Below are 19920 nucleotides of genomic sequence, written 5' to 3' on the forward strand. Positions count from 1 at the left end.
CCAAGATTGATGACAGGCATATGTTTGCTTAGCGTTTGCTGGTAGAAAAAGGCAGTTTGCTCTCTAGCTCAAACCTGTGAGGTCTGCTGAGAAAATAAGGGAAAAGTCAGTACTTGAATACCACCTTTTCCTTGAGGTAGTCTTAGTCAACACTATTGAAATAGTTAGCTCCCCCCACCCCCCACCCCTCAAATATAAAGAAGAACAAGACCTAATTAATGACAACATTGTAACATTAAACATTCTCACATTCTGTAAACTGCAAGGAAATGCATCTTTAAATTCATACAGAAGTATGTGCATTGTGTTGAAGGTCATACATTCAACTCTGTCGTGAAATAAATATATAGAAAATGAGTTTTTAAAAAAACAACAAACAAACAAAAAAGCTTCATGCTAGTGGGGCAGTGCTGGGCTGCCTCCATCCTGGTCTCGGCTCCTATTTTTTCCTTGTGGGCCCCACGATCACCCCCGGTTGGGGGCAAGGTAGGGAGCTGGCTGGGTAGGCTTATTCCTTGCTCCCACTGGTCTTGCAGGAGTGCAGAACTGCTTTAAAAAGCAGTGGCAGCTGCTCCAGCGGCACATTCACCATCTTTCCTGGTTAGGGGGAGGGAGAGAGAAGAGAATGAGTTAATGTAAAACTCATAGTCTCTCTTCTCTAGGCAGTGTTTTAGAGGACAGAGGCCACAGAAACACAAGGGGATGCCCCAAAGCTCTGGAAAGTCTTGTGGAAGAGCCTCAAGAGTCTGTTAGAGCTCTCTCTGGAGCCGTGCATTCATTTCTCTAGGTCGCTCTGTCAGAGCTGGACATGCCCTTGCAATATGGAATGTTAAACACAGGAAGACTCTGAGAAAATGGATAGACTGTTAGAATATACAACAGAATGTGAGAGAGGGGAGGATCTTTAAAAGACAGACTGTGAGAATGGGAAGGGACCTTTGGACAAAGAATGTTAGAACACACAATGCTAAGAGATAGAAGGGATCTCAAAGGAGAGAATGCTAGGACACTGAATTTTAGCATACAAAACGTTATTGATAGAAGGAAGAGATCTTGGAACCCTGAATTTTAAGGGTCAAAGGGACCTTAGAAACCATCTCGTCAATTGCCCTCATTTTATAGATGAGGGAACCCAGTCTCAGGAAAAAAAACAAGTGATTTGATCAAAGTCTCATAGTGACAAAGCTGGGGCCAAGTCTCCTGCCTTCTAGTCACATGCCAAAAGAGAGGTGAAGCAACACCAGAGAGAGAACTAAGAGCTTTCTTTGAAAATATCTGGAAGATTAAGAGCTTAGTGGTGATGGGTGGCTGTAGGGAGAGAGAAAAAATAGAAGAGGAAGAGGAGAGAGAGAAAAGGAGAGGAAGGAAGAAGAGGGAAAGGGAGAGAGTTACCTGCAATATATCGTATCTCTGGTAAACACATCATTAGATCAGGAAAACGATTTGGCTGATGAGGGTACTTATACTCAGTGAAATCCTGGCAAATATACCAATACCGCTTGTTCAACTGCTCCAGTTGTGAGGCATTTGTCAGGCCCCTGATATCTGAGGACGTGCAACAAAATGGTTATGAAAACATCTTCAGGCCAATTAAGTAAAAAAAAAAAAAGATGCACACACACACATATATGTATATATGTACACACAGATACACATGCAGGATTAAGAGATTATGAGAACCACATTATAGTATCTCCAGGGAAAAGTTTGGAAAAGGGACTCACACTTGTTTTTCTTGGTCCCATAGGGTAGAACTAGGAACAACAGGTGGAAATCACCAAAAGAAAGATTTTGGTTCAATATAGGAAAAACTTCCTAACAGAGACGACCAAGACTGAAATGGACTGCTTTGATCGATGGTGAGCTTCCCATCACAGAAGGCATTCAAGTAGAAGTTGAATGATGACCTATTGGGAACATTATAAACGAATTTCCTCCTTAAGGGAGGGGCTGCACTATGTGTCCTCTGTGGCTGCTTTCAGCTCTGCAATTCTGATTTTGTTCTTAAGAGTTATTTACATACATTTTGAGGGGAGAGGGTGTGTGTGTGTGTGTTTCTCCTCCGTTGCCAAACAAGACCATGCCATCACAGAAACTATCACATGACTTGCACTTCGCTTTCTTTTGAGTGAGGTAAGGTGGCGCAAGTCACCAGCCTCACTTCTCATACACATCATCTCAATCCACTGATCACATATTCCACAAGATGACTGCAGATGACCCAGGATGAGGCAATTGGGGTTAAGTGACTGCCCAAGGTCACATACCTGATGAGTGTCAAGTGCCTGAGGTGACATTTGACCTCAGGTCCTCCTGACTCCTGCACTGGTGCTCCATCCACGGCACCACCTAGCTGCCCCCTGGGAAGGGGGTAGTGGCTTACTTAAGAAAGTTGGATTCAAGTCTCAGCTCTGCCATTTACTACATGAGTAACCCTGGGCAAGTCAGGCCACCTCTCTGAGCCTTAGAATTTCTCACTTGTAAAATGAGAGTGATAAAACCTATATACTTATATCATGGAGTTATTTTTTGAATTTTTTTTTGGTTATTCTGTGCTTGACAAACATTATTAAACAGGTTCATTTCCATATACACAGGAGAAAAGACAATGGATGGAAAAGGGATTGTACATGAAATCACTAATCTCTATTATGTAGAGCCTGACTTTAAATACCCAAAATATTAATGTCAAAGCTGTCCTACCTGTCTCATTCTGTTTTCTTCAGCATTAAAGAAAAATGTTATGACCCTCTTTTCTTTTTCATTTTTCTCTTGTATCTCTATCACTAGTCCTCCTCTACTTCCTAAATTTAAAACGAACAAAAAGCCCTTCGTTGTAACAAATAAACACATTTAGGCAAAATAAATACAGACACTGGACATGTATGTGTATGTTGATCTGCCCCTCAGGTGCCCTGTCTTGTCTCAGAGGGGCATTGTGAGGAAAGTCCTCTGGAGATCTTAATAGTTCTGAAGAGATGGGGGCTGTCCTTATTATTCTGAAAATAACAATTCTCATTCTGAGAGGGATTGGGCTTTGCCCATGGGAAGGTAAGCAGTACAAGATGGAATGAAGAAAGTTTAAAGAAAGGCTCATAAGGAACACAAGTGGCCCGCTTAGAGAAGATGTGACTGAGAATTAATAGTGGTAAGATTCTATAAGGGCATAATATTCCCCAGTTTTCAAGTGTACAGCATTTGCCACATTCTCCACAGAGGCAAAAAGACTTTCCCAAGGTCACACCAAGTGGTGGAGCCAAGACTAACAACGGCTCCGTGGAAAATGGAACAGATTCATTCCTATTTCTGTCTCATAAATGGGAAACTCAAGGAGTCTGCCCAAGGGCCTATGGCTAATAGGTGGTAGAGTCAATGCTCACAAGACCGCTTTGAAGCAGGGAGTACAAACACTATTCTCTTCATTTGACAGATTGGGAAATTGAGTATCTAAAAGGCACACTGACTTGTCCAGGGTCACAGAGCGAGTAAGTCATTGGGACCTGAAGACAAATTTTCTGATTCTAAGTCTCCTGCTTCTTCTTCTTTGAATCACAATTCCTGTGCAGTAAATGCTATGGTAGTAATCCACTCCTGGAGCACACAGCCCAGAGCCTGGGAAGGGGAGTTTTAGAGTTAACAACGAAGATCAAAAGTATGCCATGCACCTTCCCAAGGCATAACATATACAAGAAGGGAAGCGTAATGCTTCATTCATCTGCAAACAGCATTTTTGTGCAATACTACTGTGCTATGATTGGGCTTTCAGAACAACTGGCAATCTGTTACATCAGTCTTATCTAGGCCAGCTTCATCAGTCACTCTGTTCTTCCTCAGCTGCTAGTAAACTTGGGACATATTTTACATGACGCATGTACTGTCCTTGGTGGCTATGTTTAAATGCATTAAAATGGACTAAACAAAGTGGAGTCTCTTCCTTCCTCCATGAGTTATAGGATTGCTGCATTTCAGTTTTTGAAAAATACTAGATGACTTTCCCTGTACTTAGTGGATCATAAACCTGCTATGCTTGTGTCCTCAAATGCAAGAGTGCCTGAACCAGAAGACAGCTTGACAGGTGTCTAAAACCACAGAAATCAGAGTTGAAAGGGGCATTAAAGACTATCTCCTCCAACCCACTCATTTTCCAGATGAGGAAACTGGGACTAGAGAGAAATGACTTGACCAAGATCACACAGTAAAATAGTAGCCAAGAGTTGAACCTAGGTCCTTTGACTCCTAAGTCCAGTGTTCTTTCCACAATACAGGGTCACAACTGTGACATGTAACAAATGCCCTCTATAATACCTTGAAAAAGTGATCGTCTAGCTTCTGATGGAAGACCTCCACGGATAAGGAAGTAGCACAGGACATTAGGCTCTACAACGTCCCCATCTCCCAGGGCTGCCTGCTGCAGGGTTACACAACTCTCACACTCAGCACTGAGCTAGAACCCGCCTCTCTCTAACTTGCCCTCTACTACTCCTGGTTCTATTCTCTGGGGCCAAGCAGAAAAAAACCTAATCTCTTTTTAATCTGACAACTCTTCAGATATTTTAATATAATCATGATGCCCATCTCATCTTCCTTCCCCAGCTTTTGCTTCAGGCTAAAATGTCCCCAAGTTGTGTTGAACTGGCATGGGCTCCATGGTCTAACTCCTGGTTGCCTCCTCTGGATACACTTGTCCAGATATAGTCTGACCAGGCTAGACAACAGTCAGGCACCTCTCCCCTGATCTAGACACCACACTTCTATCCATGCAGTTTAGGTAGACTCCAGCCACTGTGTCAAACTGTAGGTCACCAAATCTCCTAAAGTGATTTGGACATTTACCTTAACCTAAACTTACGTTTTTTTCTTTTAAATTCCACCTCTTTAGACCTAATTTAAGGATCCTTGTCCCACTTGTGGATCTAGTAAAGGAGAGGCCAGTAACTCTGAAAAAGGCTCTGTCCTCACACTCACCCTGATTGAGGAAGTTGATGGCTTTCATACAAGCATACTCCTCATTGCTGACCTTCAGCTGGTGAAACTTGCGATACAGGTAGATAAGTCGCTCCATCACTTCCATCCCTTCTTCGCTAAATCTGTAGGGAAGATGAGGACACACATTTCAGGTGGTACACAGGCTAATGCACAAAGGAAAGTTGGAGGGGCACAAATGACAGATTTAGAGATGTGTGGCATGTTAGAATCTACAGGGTTAAAGTACAGAACCAGAAGACCCCTTAGAACATGATATGGTAGAACCAAAAACGAAAGCAGCTGTCATTTAGGCCAAGCTCTTTATTTTACAAATGAGAAGCCTGTGACTAAAATCGATTTAAGTAACTGCCCAGGGTCACACAATTACTGAGTAGAATGGTGGAGACTCTAGTCTAAATCTTCTCATTCTAAATCCAATAAACTCAGCTATGATGCCTCCTTTTTGAGGTCAAACTCCTACCTACTCCTTCTAGAACCAATAAGTCTTGTATCCATCCATTTTTCATATTATTGTCTGATTAATTTTTCGAATGCTTAAATTTGCTCCTATCACTCCAGTGCTCAAAATCTATAAATGGATGCCCCTATGGCCTACTGAATAGTCTAAGGGCTAGACTATGGTGTCTGAAGTCCTTTACAACCAATCTCCTTCCAAATCTCATGAGATTTACCTCATACTATTACTCCCCAACCACATGCAACATGCCTCAGCCAAACTGGATGGTATATAATCTCATTCCTTATATTTAGGATCATGAAAGATAGAATGCTTGAGCCAAAAGCAGATCTTAGCCCATAGAATGTAAAGAGAAAGGACAACTGCTAGTAAAGAAGACTGCATGAACAGATACAGACAGGTATTCATCTCATTCAAAATCTCAAATCATCATCAGACAAAATAATGATCAAGAATTTCAATGAAGTAGCCAGGTTTACTGGAACTGCAACAAAAAGTCAGCCAAAAGCCTGGTGCAATAGGAAAGGGGGCCATCAGCAAAGTCAGGACCAGAGCACATAAAGAAATGGGTAGCCTCCCAGTGCAGGTAGAAAGATTGGAGGGCTTCCCTGAGAAATCTCCAGGGGAGTCAGAATCCCATCAGGGGGACCTTGGAAGCTCCAGGGAAAGAGAGTGACCAGGGCAGCATAGCCGTGCTGAGACCAGGAGAGTCCAGGCACACCAGGGAGACTCCAGTACTCTCATCCTCAAACATCCACGGCCGGAGGAGGGGGGCCTACCTGCAAAAAGTGAAGGTCAACAAAGAAACTCAGGGCAAGATCAACCAGGACCAACTACCCAACTGAAAAACACAGCATGGGGTATGGCCTGGTTCTGGCACAAAGTCTTGATTCAAGAACTAAAGCTAGAGAGATGAGTAAAACAAAGAAAACATTGACTAGCATTTTAAAAAATTACTATAAATTCAAAGACATCCCAAAATTCAGCCTAAAAGTTGCAGTAACAACTGTAAGCAGAGACTCAAAGGAAAGAAATGATTTTTCCAGACGGAGTACATGATAACCTAGAAGCATAAAAGGAAGACATAAAAAAAAGAAACAAAAGCTCTTGAGGAAAGAATTAGAAGAACAAATTGCTTAGAAAATTGGTATTCTTCTAGACAGCAAAAGGATGAAAACAAAACCAAAAGAGGAAAAATAATACAAGAAAATACAGAGTATTAGAGAACAACAACAAAAAAAACCAGACCTGGAAAATAGGAGATAAATTTCAGAATCATGGACTCTCTGAAAATCATGATTTAAAAAAATGTCTAGACACAATATTTCAAGAAATGATAAAGGAAAACTACACAGATCTGTTACCAGATGGCAAAGTTGGGACAGAATTCACCTGAAAGGAATTCCCAAAGAAAAATATCCCAGGAATTTCATAGCCAAAATCTAAAGCATCCACAAAGAAAAAACAAATCCCAACTACAAGTATCCATAAAGGAGTTCCAGTATCAGAGTCACATCATAGTTGGCAGTTTCTACTATAAACAGGAAATCTTGTAATATTATATTCCAAAAGGCAAAACATAAATGCCCACAATTTCTGCAAAGCTGAACATAATACTTCAGGGGGAAAATGTGGATCTTTTATGGAAGAGAGGACCTTCAAAGCACTTCTGAAGAAAGACCAGAGCTCGCTCTTGGCATTAGAGTGCAGTAGCAACTTTGAAATACAAACACAAGAGGCAAAAGAAATCTAGAGAGGTAAATGTATTTGAACAACCGGAAGGGATTAAACGATGACAGAGGGCTATGATGCTAATAGGAGAGAAGAAACGAATTTCCTTTAGAAAGTTAATGCCTTCAAAGAGTATTGGGGGAAGGAGACCTGGGGTTGGGGCTAGTGGCATGTATTCAGAGGGTTTTAAGAAGGCAAAGAGAAAGGAGTGAAAAAATACACTGGTGTTGAAAGTTAGGAAGAAGGGGTGGAACTTACTATTTCTCATAACAGATGTGCTTGTTGAGAAAAATATATAGACTTGGAGAAAGGGGTGGGAGATACATGTATCAAATGAACCTTATTCCTATCTCGAGCAGACAAGAAAGGTTGAAAACACACACACACACACACACACACACACACACACACAGATACACACACACACTTTGATCTAGAAATACATTAAATTCAACAGGGAAACAAATGGGGATAGTGGGAGTGGGGATAAGAGGGAAGGAATAATCACAAGCAAAATAAACTTCCTGATCCTTAAGTGTGTGTGGGGAGAAGGGGGCAGGGGACGGGGTTGAAAGTCTAAAAAAAGTGCAAAACCAGAATCCAGGTGGGTACCTGTCAATTTGGGGATGGCTGAACAAACTGAGGCATATGGATATGATGTAAAGATGAATTTAGAGAATCCTAGTTAGTATATGAACTGATCAGAGTGAAGTGAGTACAATTAACAATTTACCTAAGAACAAGAATGTAAAGAAAAACAACTCTGAAAGATTTCCCTGCTGTGATCAAAAGAAAAAGATGGGATGTGGGAAGATAAAGTAATAGAAAACTGAAGGGACTTTGGAGATCATCTAGTCCAAGTTCCTCCTCATTTTATAGATATGAAAACTTTATCTACAGAGTAAATAAATAATGACTAATAAATATCACTTTCTGAAGTAGTGACTTGTGGAAATTCCCACAGAAAGCAAACAACAGTGCTGGACTTGAACCTGGGTCTTCTGCCTCCAATCCTAGGCTCTTTCTACTATACAACATGACCTCTTGGTTCTATTACCTAGCAGAGTCATCAATGTTTGTGTCTTATTCTCTTATTGGTTCAAGTTTTCTCATGCTTTACTCTCCATCATGCACTCTGACCCAGGAACATGAGCGTCCTGGCTCTGGGCACTTTCTCCAGCTGTCCGCCTTGCCTGGGAATGTATGCCTCAGCTAAAAAGCCTTCTTAATTGTAGCGCCTTCTTTTGTCTTTAACATAGTTTGTTGCTGTCTCCCCCATTAGATTGTGAGCTCCTTGAGGGAACGGCCTGCCTTTTACCTCTTTTTGTATCCTCTGCAGCTTAGCACAGTGCCTGGCACATAGTAGGTGCTTAATAAATGTTTACTGACTGACTGGTGGTAATTTAATTAGGATGGGGCCCATAATTTAGCTAAATTTTGTATCTGTCTCTGCACCTGAGTGCATGGCTTTGCACTGCATGGTAGGCAAGAGTCAAATAGATGTGTGTTGAGTTAATAAGTTACATTTCCATTGCACCGTTCAGTTTACAAAGCACTTTACTACTATAGCCCTACAAAGTATAGTGGTTTAAATATTATTATTCCATTTTTCAGTTAGGAAAGCTAAGGTTTACAGAGAAGAAATGACTGCACCTGGCTCAATGAGCAACAGAACTGATCCCCCTGAATCCAACTCCGGGGTTATGGGTCACACTGCTAGTTACTGGTAAAACTAGGATTTGAATAGTGGCTCCATGACTGGAAGCCAAGAATTGGGCTCTTTACATTATACTGCACTATCTGCTGTCAAATGGCACTCATGGTGAATTCCTTTAAATCATTTCTAAATGCTATGAGTTGTCACTGCTATTATTTAACTTTTTCTTTATTTCCAACACTCACAATTTTGCTGTGGTACACTGGAAGAGTACTGAGTTTGGATCTGGGAGACACTTGAGGTAGAACCTTGGTTCTGCTACTTACCCATATATACCTGGGAAAGTCTCTTCTGCACCCTGGGCCTCAGGTGTCTCATCTAGAAAACAAGGAGGATGGACTGGATGGTCGCTAAGGTCCCTTATAACTCTAAATTTTACACTTCAAAGCTACTTCTCTGAGGTTCTGTTTTCCATTCTGTAAAATGGAGATTTCACTTATAATACCTAGCTACCTCATACAATGTTGTGAAGATCAAATTAAATAATGTAAGTTTAAAGCACTACGTAAGCATTAACCAGCTTCTGCTCCTGCTAAGATGAACTGCTGAATTTTAAGAGCTGGAAGTTCCCTGAGAATGTAACTGCTGGGTCAGAGGGGCCCTTTGGCACCATTTTGTCCAATCCCTTCACTTCATAGATGTAGAAACACAGGCTTAAAAGATGTGACATGATTTGTCCAATACAGGTAATACAACTAGTAAGGTAATACAACTAGTAGTAAGCTTTGGAGTTCGGACTTGAATTCAAGTCTCCTTACATGCAATGCAGCAACCTTCTTATTAGTAAAAAAAAAAATATGCACTCGATATTCTGATGGATTACAGTGGATATAATCAGAAGTTAGTCTGAAGCTTACCATATACCTCACTGTTTCCTTTCCCTTCTGTGAACAGTGGAAAAGTTAGAGCTTGAATTAAGAAAACAACTCTGCCATCTAAGCCTCTCTAAGGGTCCACAGAGAAACCCAAGTAAGACCAGTCCATTTCTGTTTCTGATCTGTCAACCCAAGCCAACTGCTTTTCCAGGTGGAAACAATATTCAGGGTCACAGGTGGGAGCTCTTAAGAGCCAGGAGAGAGATTACAGCTCAATGGGGGAGGCAAATCCTTCCCTGGGTGAGGAGAACTTGGAAGGCAAAGAGGAGGAGGGCTGCAACTGCAGGCACACCAGCAGGAAGCTTAATGTTTTCAAATCAAAGAGAATACCAGGGCAAGGAGAGGTGGGTTAGGGCAAGTTACAAATACTCCATGGAGTCAAGGACTTCATCTTCATCACTGTTATCAACACTGGATTTGGAGTTGGAAAACCAGGGCTCGAATCCTAGTGCAGCCAATCACTCCCTTTGTGCCCTGGGAAAAGTCTATAGCCCTCAGTTTCCTCCAAAGTTAAATTAAATGATCTCTAAGGTCCCTTCTTGTTATACATACTATCTCTCTTATCATCCAGAGATTAGGAAGGTATTTTGCCAACTAAAATGCAATATGTGTCATCATCATCACTGACTTTTTATCATACAGCACTTGACATGATTCGTAGGTAAGATTTCATCGTTTACTGGAATTGATCTTTCTCAGTGTGGATGAAGGCAACCTTGGACTCCCTCTGGAGGCCATGTCAACAGTGTGTAAGTTCTGACAGGTGGAAAGACCTGGTGAAAGCTTGTGTTTCTGTCATCTAGGTAAACGTGCAGAGAGACTCATCACAGAAAAATGAGTAAACAAATCAGGAAATCTTATGGCCACAGTGACTCATGAAACCATGAAACAGAAAGGCTGAAACTGACGTGAGTGGGAGGACCACAGATAAAATCAAAGATCTTCTGAAGTATGGACAATTAATATAAAATTCATAGAATGAAGCTGCTTTGAATAGGCAGCTGCTAACTAAAGAGGCCCCCTAGAAACAGAAATGTTTTTACATCTATAGCATTGTAGGATTTAGAGCTGGTCAAGGTCCTTATAACAGAATTTTAGAACAGAGAATGTCAAAAGTGGAAGGGACAGCTGTAAGAAGAAACCATGTAATGCAATCATCATTCCAAAGAAGTGAAATGACTTGTACTGGGTTACACAGCTATTAAGTGATACCGCAGCAGCTTGAATCACGATCCTCCGATTCCAAATGTGGAAGATCTCCCCAGTATGCCTTCATGTTTCTGAGTTGAGAACCTTCATTCTACTGTCCAGTGAGGCTTGCTCAGACAGGAAGTAACAGAAGGCTTTTGAGTAGGGGATTAATATCCTGAGTGTTTTAAACATGGTTATGGATGACAAAGTACCTGTAAGCCATCAAGTGCTACAGAAATGGGAAACATTATTACAATGATTGAAGTTTCCTTTCTCTAGCTCCTCTCTTCCAACCTCCTTGGGAGCTGAAAACGGCTACTGACCATTGGCTGTTTGCCCCAGGGAGCTCTGCCTCATCTCCGTACAAACTGGACTGCTGTGTTTCCACACCTCCCCTTTTCAAACAAAGCTGCTCTCTGTTCTGTGGGGCACCAACTCTTCCCTAGCTCTGGCTTGCCTCCTCCACAGGCTGCCTCCGCCTCAGGGTTCTGACATCCATATAGCCTCTGGCTACAAATTATCAGGATTCAAAGCAAAAAAAAAAAAAGTAAAAGCTAAGACAAACAATGTCTTTCTTCTTTTCCCCATTCCTGTCTACAAGTATAACACGAGAAGGAAAACATTCTCAGCAGGTTCTCCAAAAACCACTGGACCATTTCATCAACAATTGAAACTGACATCGAATAAATTATGTCTCATTAAGGGTGTTGGGAGATCAATTCTCCTCTAAAATGTAGTGCCCAGGACTGGATACAATATTCCAGATCTAGTTAAGCCTCAGCTCTTTCCTCTGTAAAATAAGAGGATTATACTAGATGGTTTCTAAAGTTTCTTTCAGCTTTGGCATTCTAAGTTCTGCACTGTGATACTCAAGGTTCAAAGGTCCCTAGCAAGAAGGGTCCCCACTAAGTGCCTTTTCTTCTAACATTCTATGTTCTTGGGTCTCTCCTAGCTCTAATAATCTACGCTTCTATGATACTTTATTTCTTTACAACTATCTGTATGTGGTCATTGCCAAGAGAAGGCAGACGTCAAGTGAATCTAATAAGTCCAAGATAGAAAAGTGTTTCACGGCTCCAAAACTTATTTCCATGAGTGAGTTTAGAAAAAAAACAAACAAGCAAACAACCCAGGGAAAAATAAAAGAAAAATTTACATGCCAGTTCCCTGAGCTTAGTGAACAGTGTCTTGAGAGAGGTGGCAGGATACTGTGGGGAAAGAGTACTACATTTCGAGAGGCATAGGCTTAATGCTCTGCTTGGTCACTCACTGCCTGTGTGACTGAACAGGTCATTCTCCCTTTTCAGCTTCAAGTTTCCTTTTCTGAAAAATGGGGCAGATGATCTTTATAAATACTCTACCTACAGGTTATTGTGGGAAAGCTATTCATTAATCTTAGTACAGAAATGAAAGCTGTCATTATTATTCATTCCCCTACCCTGAATACTACTTCTCAGGAACAGGCAAAAAAACTGAGCCTATCCTCCGACGAGGGCTAAACAACTAGTCAGAAAATCAGAAAAGACAGGTCTTTCAATCAGGTTCTTATTAAATGCTGTCCGGTCAAAAGCAGATCATTCCACCCTTCTGAGCCTCAGTTTCCTCATCTGTAAAATAGATACAAACATGCTAGCACTACCTACTTTATAGGGTTGTTGTGAGGAAAATTACTTTCTGAAATGTAAGTTACTACAGAAATAAGAGTGGTGATGTAGATGATAGTGATAATGACGAACACAACCATGGCCTGGGTTTGGCAATTTAGGAGCCAGAATGAACCATTAAAAGAGAGCGAGCAGAGTTTTAGCAACAAAGTTCAGAAGAGCTCATTAGCTCCAGGAGCAGTCTCAGGCTGGTGCTATAATCTGCTTTAAATCAAACTCACTAAGTTTCACTCTTTGATAAGAGACTGATTAAGAGAAACAGGGACCATAAATTTGATCTAATATTAGCAACGCAAAAAAAACCCCCGAATTCCTCATACAGTTGAAACTTTTTCACTCTAAAATTGTTACCAGGTAAAGATACATCTGGGCAGGGGCTGGGGAAGAGAGGGAGCAGGAGGATGAAGAGAGAGCCATTGCCTATTGGATGTGTACAGGCTCACACACAATAGTGTGTTCTTTACATAGTGAAACAACCTGGTAACTTTCTTTCTCAGTCCATTGCCCTCTAAAGTTCCTCAAACTTCTGTTTATTTCTATTGACAAAGAACTCGGTGTTGTGTAATTTTTGGCAATTCTACTGGTCTCCCTGAGCCTGTTTTCTCACCTGGAAAATGAACACTAGAATATCTATGAAATTCCATCCAGCTCAAACATCTGTATGTCAAGGGCCCTCATGGAGCTAATGTTTTAGGTTCCTTCATTCCTGAAGTCCCTTTTCGTTTTACACTTCTTTGTTCTAACATTCTAAAAACTCAGATTTATGATGAAGAGAGAAAAAGATTCAAATCCCATCTCTGATGTTAGCTGTGTGAAAGGCTCAGTTTCTTCATCTAAAAAATAGGGATGGAAGCATCTGTGGTACCGACCTCACAGGACTACTGACAATCAAATGAAAATGTCTGTAAAATATTTTGCAAAAGACTACAGAAATGCTGGCTCTTACTATTTTTATCATTATTTTGGTATTTTGTCTCCAACATCTTGTGCTTGAAAGTTCCTGCCAGTGCTGAAGTTCTATGGTTCTAAAAGACATTTTCATGATCCCTAAACCAGATGTAAGACTAGAACATCCTTGTTAATTCTGTCTAAACAGGTTGATTCCACTAAAGAAAAAAACCTCTTGCTATCTGGTCTCATTGTCTCTCATTATGTTCTTGTTCCCCCTAATTCCAGAATAACACTGGGGCCAGAGGGAGTGCTGGGCCTCACTAAGCTCACATCCCTAGAGAACACAGACTGCCAACAGCTCTGAGATATCCCCTGACCTGTGAAGTGACTCCAAAAATTCATCACCCTGGAATGAACAGCGCCCAGCAGCTGACCCTGCAGAGAACTCCAGGCATGCCAAACGCAAACAAGGAGGGCTGGCAGCCATCTAAGCAGACCCTGACAATATTAGTATAGACCGCCTGCTATCCAAACACTTGGCTGCCCAGTGCTAGGTCTGAAGAAGACCAATAAAAGGTAAGAAAATAATGAATTAGCATCTCTGGCACTGGTTAGGTCACTCAGAACATCAGATAGCTTTGTTTACTAGACAAGAGTGTCAACTTGGTTAAAAATACTGTCATTTATATCTGCCCCTCAACCTCCACCCCAGCCTTAAAGATCATTTATAATGGAATATTATAACAAGGTCAGGAAGACCCAACCTTCCTCCTTTCACTAGCCTCTCAGAAAAGATGCAAGTGCATGAGCTTGCAGATCCAAGTCTCTGTTGGAGGCCTTCTTCTCTTTCTCTCTACATTCTCTCCTGGTAATCTCATCAGTTTCCATTGGTTTAATTATTATCTCTACGAAGACGAGTCAGTATTATATATCCAGCCCAGTCTCCTGAGCTCTAGTACCACATTGCCAACTGCCAATTGGACATTCCCAACTGGATGTTCCAGAGACACCCTGAACTCAACATATCCCAAACAGAACTCATTCTCTTACCCCTCAAACCCATCCCTTTTCCAAACTTCCCTATTACTGTCAAAGCTACCACCACTGTTTCAGTCACTTGATTTTGATTCCTAACTCCTCACTTTCCTTCCTCCCAAAGATCCTATCAGTTGACAAATCTTGCCATTTCCACTTTTACAGCATCTCTTACAAGTGATACCTTCATTCTACTCGCAAACAGCTCAGACATGTATCATTTCTCACCTGGACTACTAAAATGGCCACTCAATAGGTCTCCTGGCCTGAAATCTCTCCTTACTCCCCTCCCCACCAATCCACAAAGCCAAAGTAACTTTCCTTAAGTACAAAGATGACTAAGTTGCTGATCTTTCCATTTCTGAAGGGGACCAATGACATCACAGGGTGATGTCTTGACTTACTCCTGAATTGGATTTAAGTGAGGCAAACTTGTCGGCCTCACTCTCTCTTCCTGAGTCATTGAAGTTCAGTGGCAAAACAAAGGTCAAGATGACTGGTGATGGTCTGGGATGCCATGGATGACCAAGCTCTAAGTGTCTCAGCTACCTCTGGAACAAACTGTTCTCAATCACACATTCTGCCAGGGCAAGTCTTCACATGATTGGGGGTGGGCATCCCCCTAACTCAGTGATGGATTCAAAGCCTGTCATTACCCTTAACCTGGTTTAGCTCATCTACCAGAAGGGGGTGAAGTCACTGCACATGCTATAGCTTCTTGGAGTCACAGGGGAGAGAGCTGGGTGAATCAAGCCTTGGCAGCCTTCACACCCTTTTACTTAAATTCTAGTGGCTCCTTATTGCTTCTGAGATAAAATAAACTCCAGATTGGCCTATAAAACCCAGCCCCACCTCTCTTTCAGTCTGTCTTCTCCTTCCCCTCCTGCATGCTATGGCCTGGCCAAACTGACCTTTTTGTTCTTTCTCACATGAGCTCCAGCTCTTTTGTCAATGGCCTCTGCAGAGTCCATCTCTATTTCTGGAATTCCCTCCCTCCCTCCTTATCTCCAAATCCTAAAATCCCACATTCCCTTTAAGAGTGGATCCAGTACCACTTTCTACACTAAGTCTTTTATGATCCACTCTATTGCTGCTAGTGCCTTCATAACTGCTTTATATTTATTTTGTCCTTGTTCTCTGTACACTTACCTACATACATCTTCTAGTAGTAATGACAATAAGGATATTGATATTTATATAGCACTTACTATGTGCCAGGAACTGTGCTAAGTGCTTTGCTATTTGTATCTAATTTGGTCTCTGCAACAACCCTGGGTGGTAAGTGGCATTATTATTCCTATTTTACAGTAGGGGAAATTGAGTCAAACAGAGGTTAAGTGAGTTGTCCAGGGTCACATAACTCATTAGTGTCTGAGGAAGATTTGAACGCAGGTCTTCCTGACTCCAGGCCCAGCACTCTAGCCTCTGATAAGCTCTCCAGGGGCAAGGACTACTTTATTTCTGTCTTTGTCTGCCCTGAGCCTAGCATAATGCCCGTAATGTGAGAAGCTTTGATAAGCACTTGTTGATTCAACTGAGAATTCTGATACAATTTCCTATTGGCTTCACAAGCTTTATTCTAGGTTCCTTTTAGGGAAGAAGCCATGTTTTAAGAGAACACTCTGTTCTTCAATATTTATATACAAAAAACTGGAGTTTGGCATCGGCAGAAACAAACCTGGGCTCTGCTTTTACTTTTGCTACTTTGGGCAAGTCACATAATCTCTCTTGATAGTTTTTTTTGATAAATAAGTCAGGGGTGGGAATCTAGACTAACATGATCTTGAAGATCTGTCTAAATTCTACCACCCTGGTACTTTCTGGCTCCAGGTTTTCCCCCCTTCCCTATCAAATAGTTTCTATCCTCTGCTGTCAACAGCCTATAGCATATGGGACGAAGGCTCATGTTAAGGTCATCTAAGGGGGATGACTCGTTTGGAGGGGGTGAGGATTACCCATGGATTAATTGAGATCCAAGAAGGGCAAAGGTTCTTTTCTCTTCCAACAAGGCTATCTCCCACGTACATTTCTTGATTGACAAAAGCACAGAGGTAACTTTGTTTAATGATCCTCTGATTACCAGTATCAGCAGAGGCATAAAATGTGCTTGCTAGCGGTATCTGTCACTGTCATGGAGATGGCATCTAAATGGAAGAAGGTTTCCCTAGAATGAGATCTTCTTGATGCTCCTGTTGGACAGTGTGATGACATTACTTTGATTGCATCAAATCCCAGAATACCCAAGACACTAGTCTAACAATCCAAAGAGGAAAAGCAAAGTATATGAAGAATGCCTGTTACCCAACCAATCAACAGCATTTATTATGTACTCACAATCTTCTGGGGACTGCATAAGTATGGGGGATACAAAGAAAGGCAAAAACACTGTCCCCACCCTCAAGGAGCTCATACGCAAATGACAGAAACAACATGTAGACAACTACATACATACAAAACATCCACAAGGAAGATGGAAAGTAATCACATAAGGAAGACTCTTTGGGGTTGTGAAGGCAAAGAGATGATATGGGACTAGGAGAGGCCTCCTATAGAAGGTATGGCATGGAGCAGGATGGGAAATCACTTGAGTTAATCATGACCGCCAACATATAGCCCTTTAAGGTTTGCAAAATGTCTTCACATACACTATCTCATCTGACATGTGAATTAGCCCATCATACATGTATCCTGGACAGAGACTGGAGAAGACAAGCTAGGCCTAGACCTGGATAAGGAGAAGAAAGGAGGCTAGAAAGCGTTGTCTATAATACCAAGTTTTTCCATGATACACAATCTACTTTTGTAACAGCAACATTCTCCCAATAATGCTATTGTTACATAGGTGCAAACTGTGAAACAGGGATGACATACAGAGCAATGGTGGGTTTCAGTTCACTGTAGCCTATTACTCATGATAACCTGAATGCAAAAAGTGACATAAGGAATATTCATCCAATAACTGTATAAGCAGGGAAAGTATGAAAATACAGGTAAATCAAGGCATGATATGATGGATGCTCTGTGTACTATACCTAGGAAATGTTGAAAGGTCCAGGGTAAGGCTCCCAGTGTGGTGGGTGGCCCCTGTCCAGGTAATTTACAGGAGAATAATATCAAGAATCAATTAGGATGATACGACTAGATAGTAATCTGCACCAGTGTACAGAGTTCCCACATGGAAGGGATCACACATGTATATGGTTAGTACAGTCCTTCTAGTGCTCTCAGTGTAGATGATTAGACCCTGGCAGCTCTAAGTCATGTAACACCTCACCTCACTGAGTTGTTATGGGGCTCAAATGGGATGGTGTCCCTAAAACATTCTGGATACCTTAGCATGAAGAAAGTCGTGTGTCAGTTACTGTCATTTTGGCCTTCAGCTCACAGTCCATGATATTTAAGTTTCACATGAAGTATTTTCACCTATATCTGTCACTTTCCCCTTCATGAACTCAACGGCTCTGATCTCTAGAAAGGACAGCAGAATGAATGGGGTGTAATGGTGACAACTGAAGGTGGCCCCATCCCCTTCCTCACCTGTGCAGCTCCTCATCAGAGGGCGAGTACTTGGAGGTCACATCCGCCAGCTCCCCAAAGATGTGCTTGCTGTACACGGTGAGGGACGACAGCAGAATGAGCTCCTGCCATGTGGAGCTCAGGAGGCAGGTATAGTCCTTGATTGAGAGCTCACAGAAGAACGGAAGCTTCTTGATCCAAGCAATCTGCCTGAACAGCAGCTCATCTGCCAGGCGACACAGCAGCGCAAACAGCTCAGCCTGAGTTACAGTGTACCTGGGGGCAAAAGCAGGGTGAACTGAGAATTTACCAAGTAAGACTCCTTGTCCAAGGATGGTACGGAGGGGAACGTCACCTAAATCTCTCTTCCCACAAGACTTGGGATGCATACACTACGATAACCTCTAAATGGGTAACTGACCTCAATACAAAAAGTCACACCGTAAAAGAGAAGCAAGAAATTATACTGATTACAATCATTTATACAGAGCTTACTATGTGCCAGGCACCAAGCTAAGTGCTTCATAACTATCTCACTTGATCTTCAGAACGCTGCACATATATGCTATTATTATCCCATTTTACAAATGAGGAAGCTGAAGCAAAGAGGTTTCAGTGACCTGCCCACAGCCAGGCAGCAAGGAAGTCAGAAGCTGAATGTGTCTCCAGGCCCAGCACTCTAGAAGTCTACTGTGCCATCATTCAAATCTATGGACTGGAAAGTGCTCATGACTAAACAAGCAATAGAGAGAGAAGATAAAATAGGTGATTTTAGTTATATAAGAAGTCTTATTATAAACAAATTGAATATGGTAAAAATAAAAATGAAAACTGGGAAAAAGCTTTGCAACAAGTTCATTTGAAGATTACACACACATACACCCACACACACCCATGCATATATGTACAGAACCAATTCAAATCTGTAACACTAAGCCATTCTTAAATCAATAAACGGTCAAAGGAAGAAATCTAAGCTATCAACAATTTTATTAAAAATTCTCTAAAACGGGTGTCAAACTCAAAAAAGAAACATAAGCCATAAAATGTATAAAAGGATCCCTGTAGGCCACAAATTGACTTAATTTTAAAATGTAACAGTATTTATGTTTTATTGTATTTTTACTTGTTAAATATTTTCCAATTGTCTTTTACTATGGTTTGGGCCACACTCAGGGAGTGTTTTAAGCCACATGTTTTGACAGTTTTGCTCTAAATCACTAATAATTAAGAGAAATGCTAAATAATAAAGCAACTTTGAGGCTCCACCTCACACCTAGCAGACTGGCAACACTGACAGAAGAAAACAGAGAGCTATGTTGGTTGTTGGTGGAGCAGTGAACTGGTTTAGTCAGGCTGCAAGGTAATTTGGAATGCTGCCCAGAAAGTGAGCAAACTATGCATGCTCTTTTACCCAGATGCACCACTACTGATTCTATACCCCAAAGACACCAAAGGAACATAATCTATACATACAAATATATTTATAGCACAATTTATTCAGCCATTCTCCAATAGAAGGATACCTTTTAAGCTTCCAATTTTTGATTGCCATGAAAAGAGCTGCTAAAAATAGGTTTGATGATATGTACTATTTCAGAGGAAACTGGGAAGATGTGTAGAGCAAAATAAGCAGAACTAGGAGACAAATTCGTACAATGATGAACATAATATAGAGTAAGACAGTTCTGAAATACTTTAGAAGTGTGAAAAATGGAGCATGCCATTTCCCTCCCTGAGAGAGGTGATGAACTCAAAAAGCAAAAACATTTTCAGATATGGATAAGATGTGAATTTGCTTTGCTAGACTATATGTATTGAGAAATTTAAAAAAAAATTTGCTTGTGTGAAGGGCAG

At 41.3% G+C, this 19920-nt stretch overlaps 1 protein-coding gene across 4 annotated transcripts in view; it reads right to left on the bottom strand.

The window, feature by feature from the left end:
• Positions 1-215: 215 nt before the first annotated feature.
• Positions 216-19920, bottom strand: part of NR6A1 (nuclear receptor subfamily 6 group A member 1) — a 258239-nt gene continuing 238534 nt past the window's right edge. For all 4 annotated transcript variants that reach the window (XM_072631888.1, XM_072631886.1, XM_072631889.1 and 1 more), the window contains 4 exons: positions 18085-18339; positions 4966-5087; positions 1393-1545; positions 216-597 (listed from right to left, as the gene is read on the bottom strand). In XM_072631888.1, coding sequence (XP_072487989.1) covers positions 509-597; positions 1393-1545; positions 4966-5087; positions 18085-18339 — 619 coding nt within the window. In that variant the 3' untranslated portion in view covers positions 216-508. The remainder of the gene's footprint in view (positions 598-1392; positions 1546-4965; positions 5088-18084; positions 18340-19920) is intronic.

This window comes from Notamacropus eugenii, chromosome 1 (assembly GCF_028372415.1).
Source record: "Notamacropus eugenii isolate mMacEug1 chromosome 1, mMacEug1.pri_v2, whole genome shotgun sequence".
NCBI lineage: Eukaryota > Metazoa > Chordata > Mammalia > Diprotodontia > Macropodidae > Notamacropus > Notamacropus eugenii.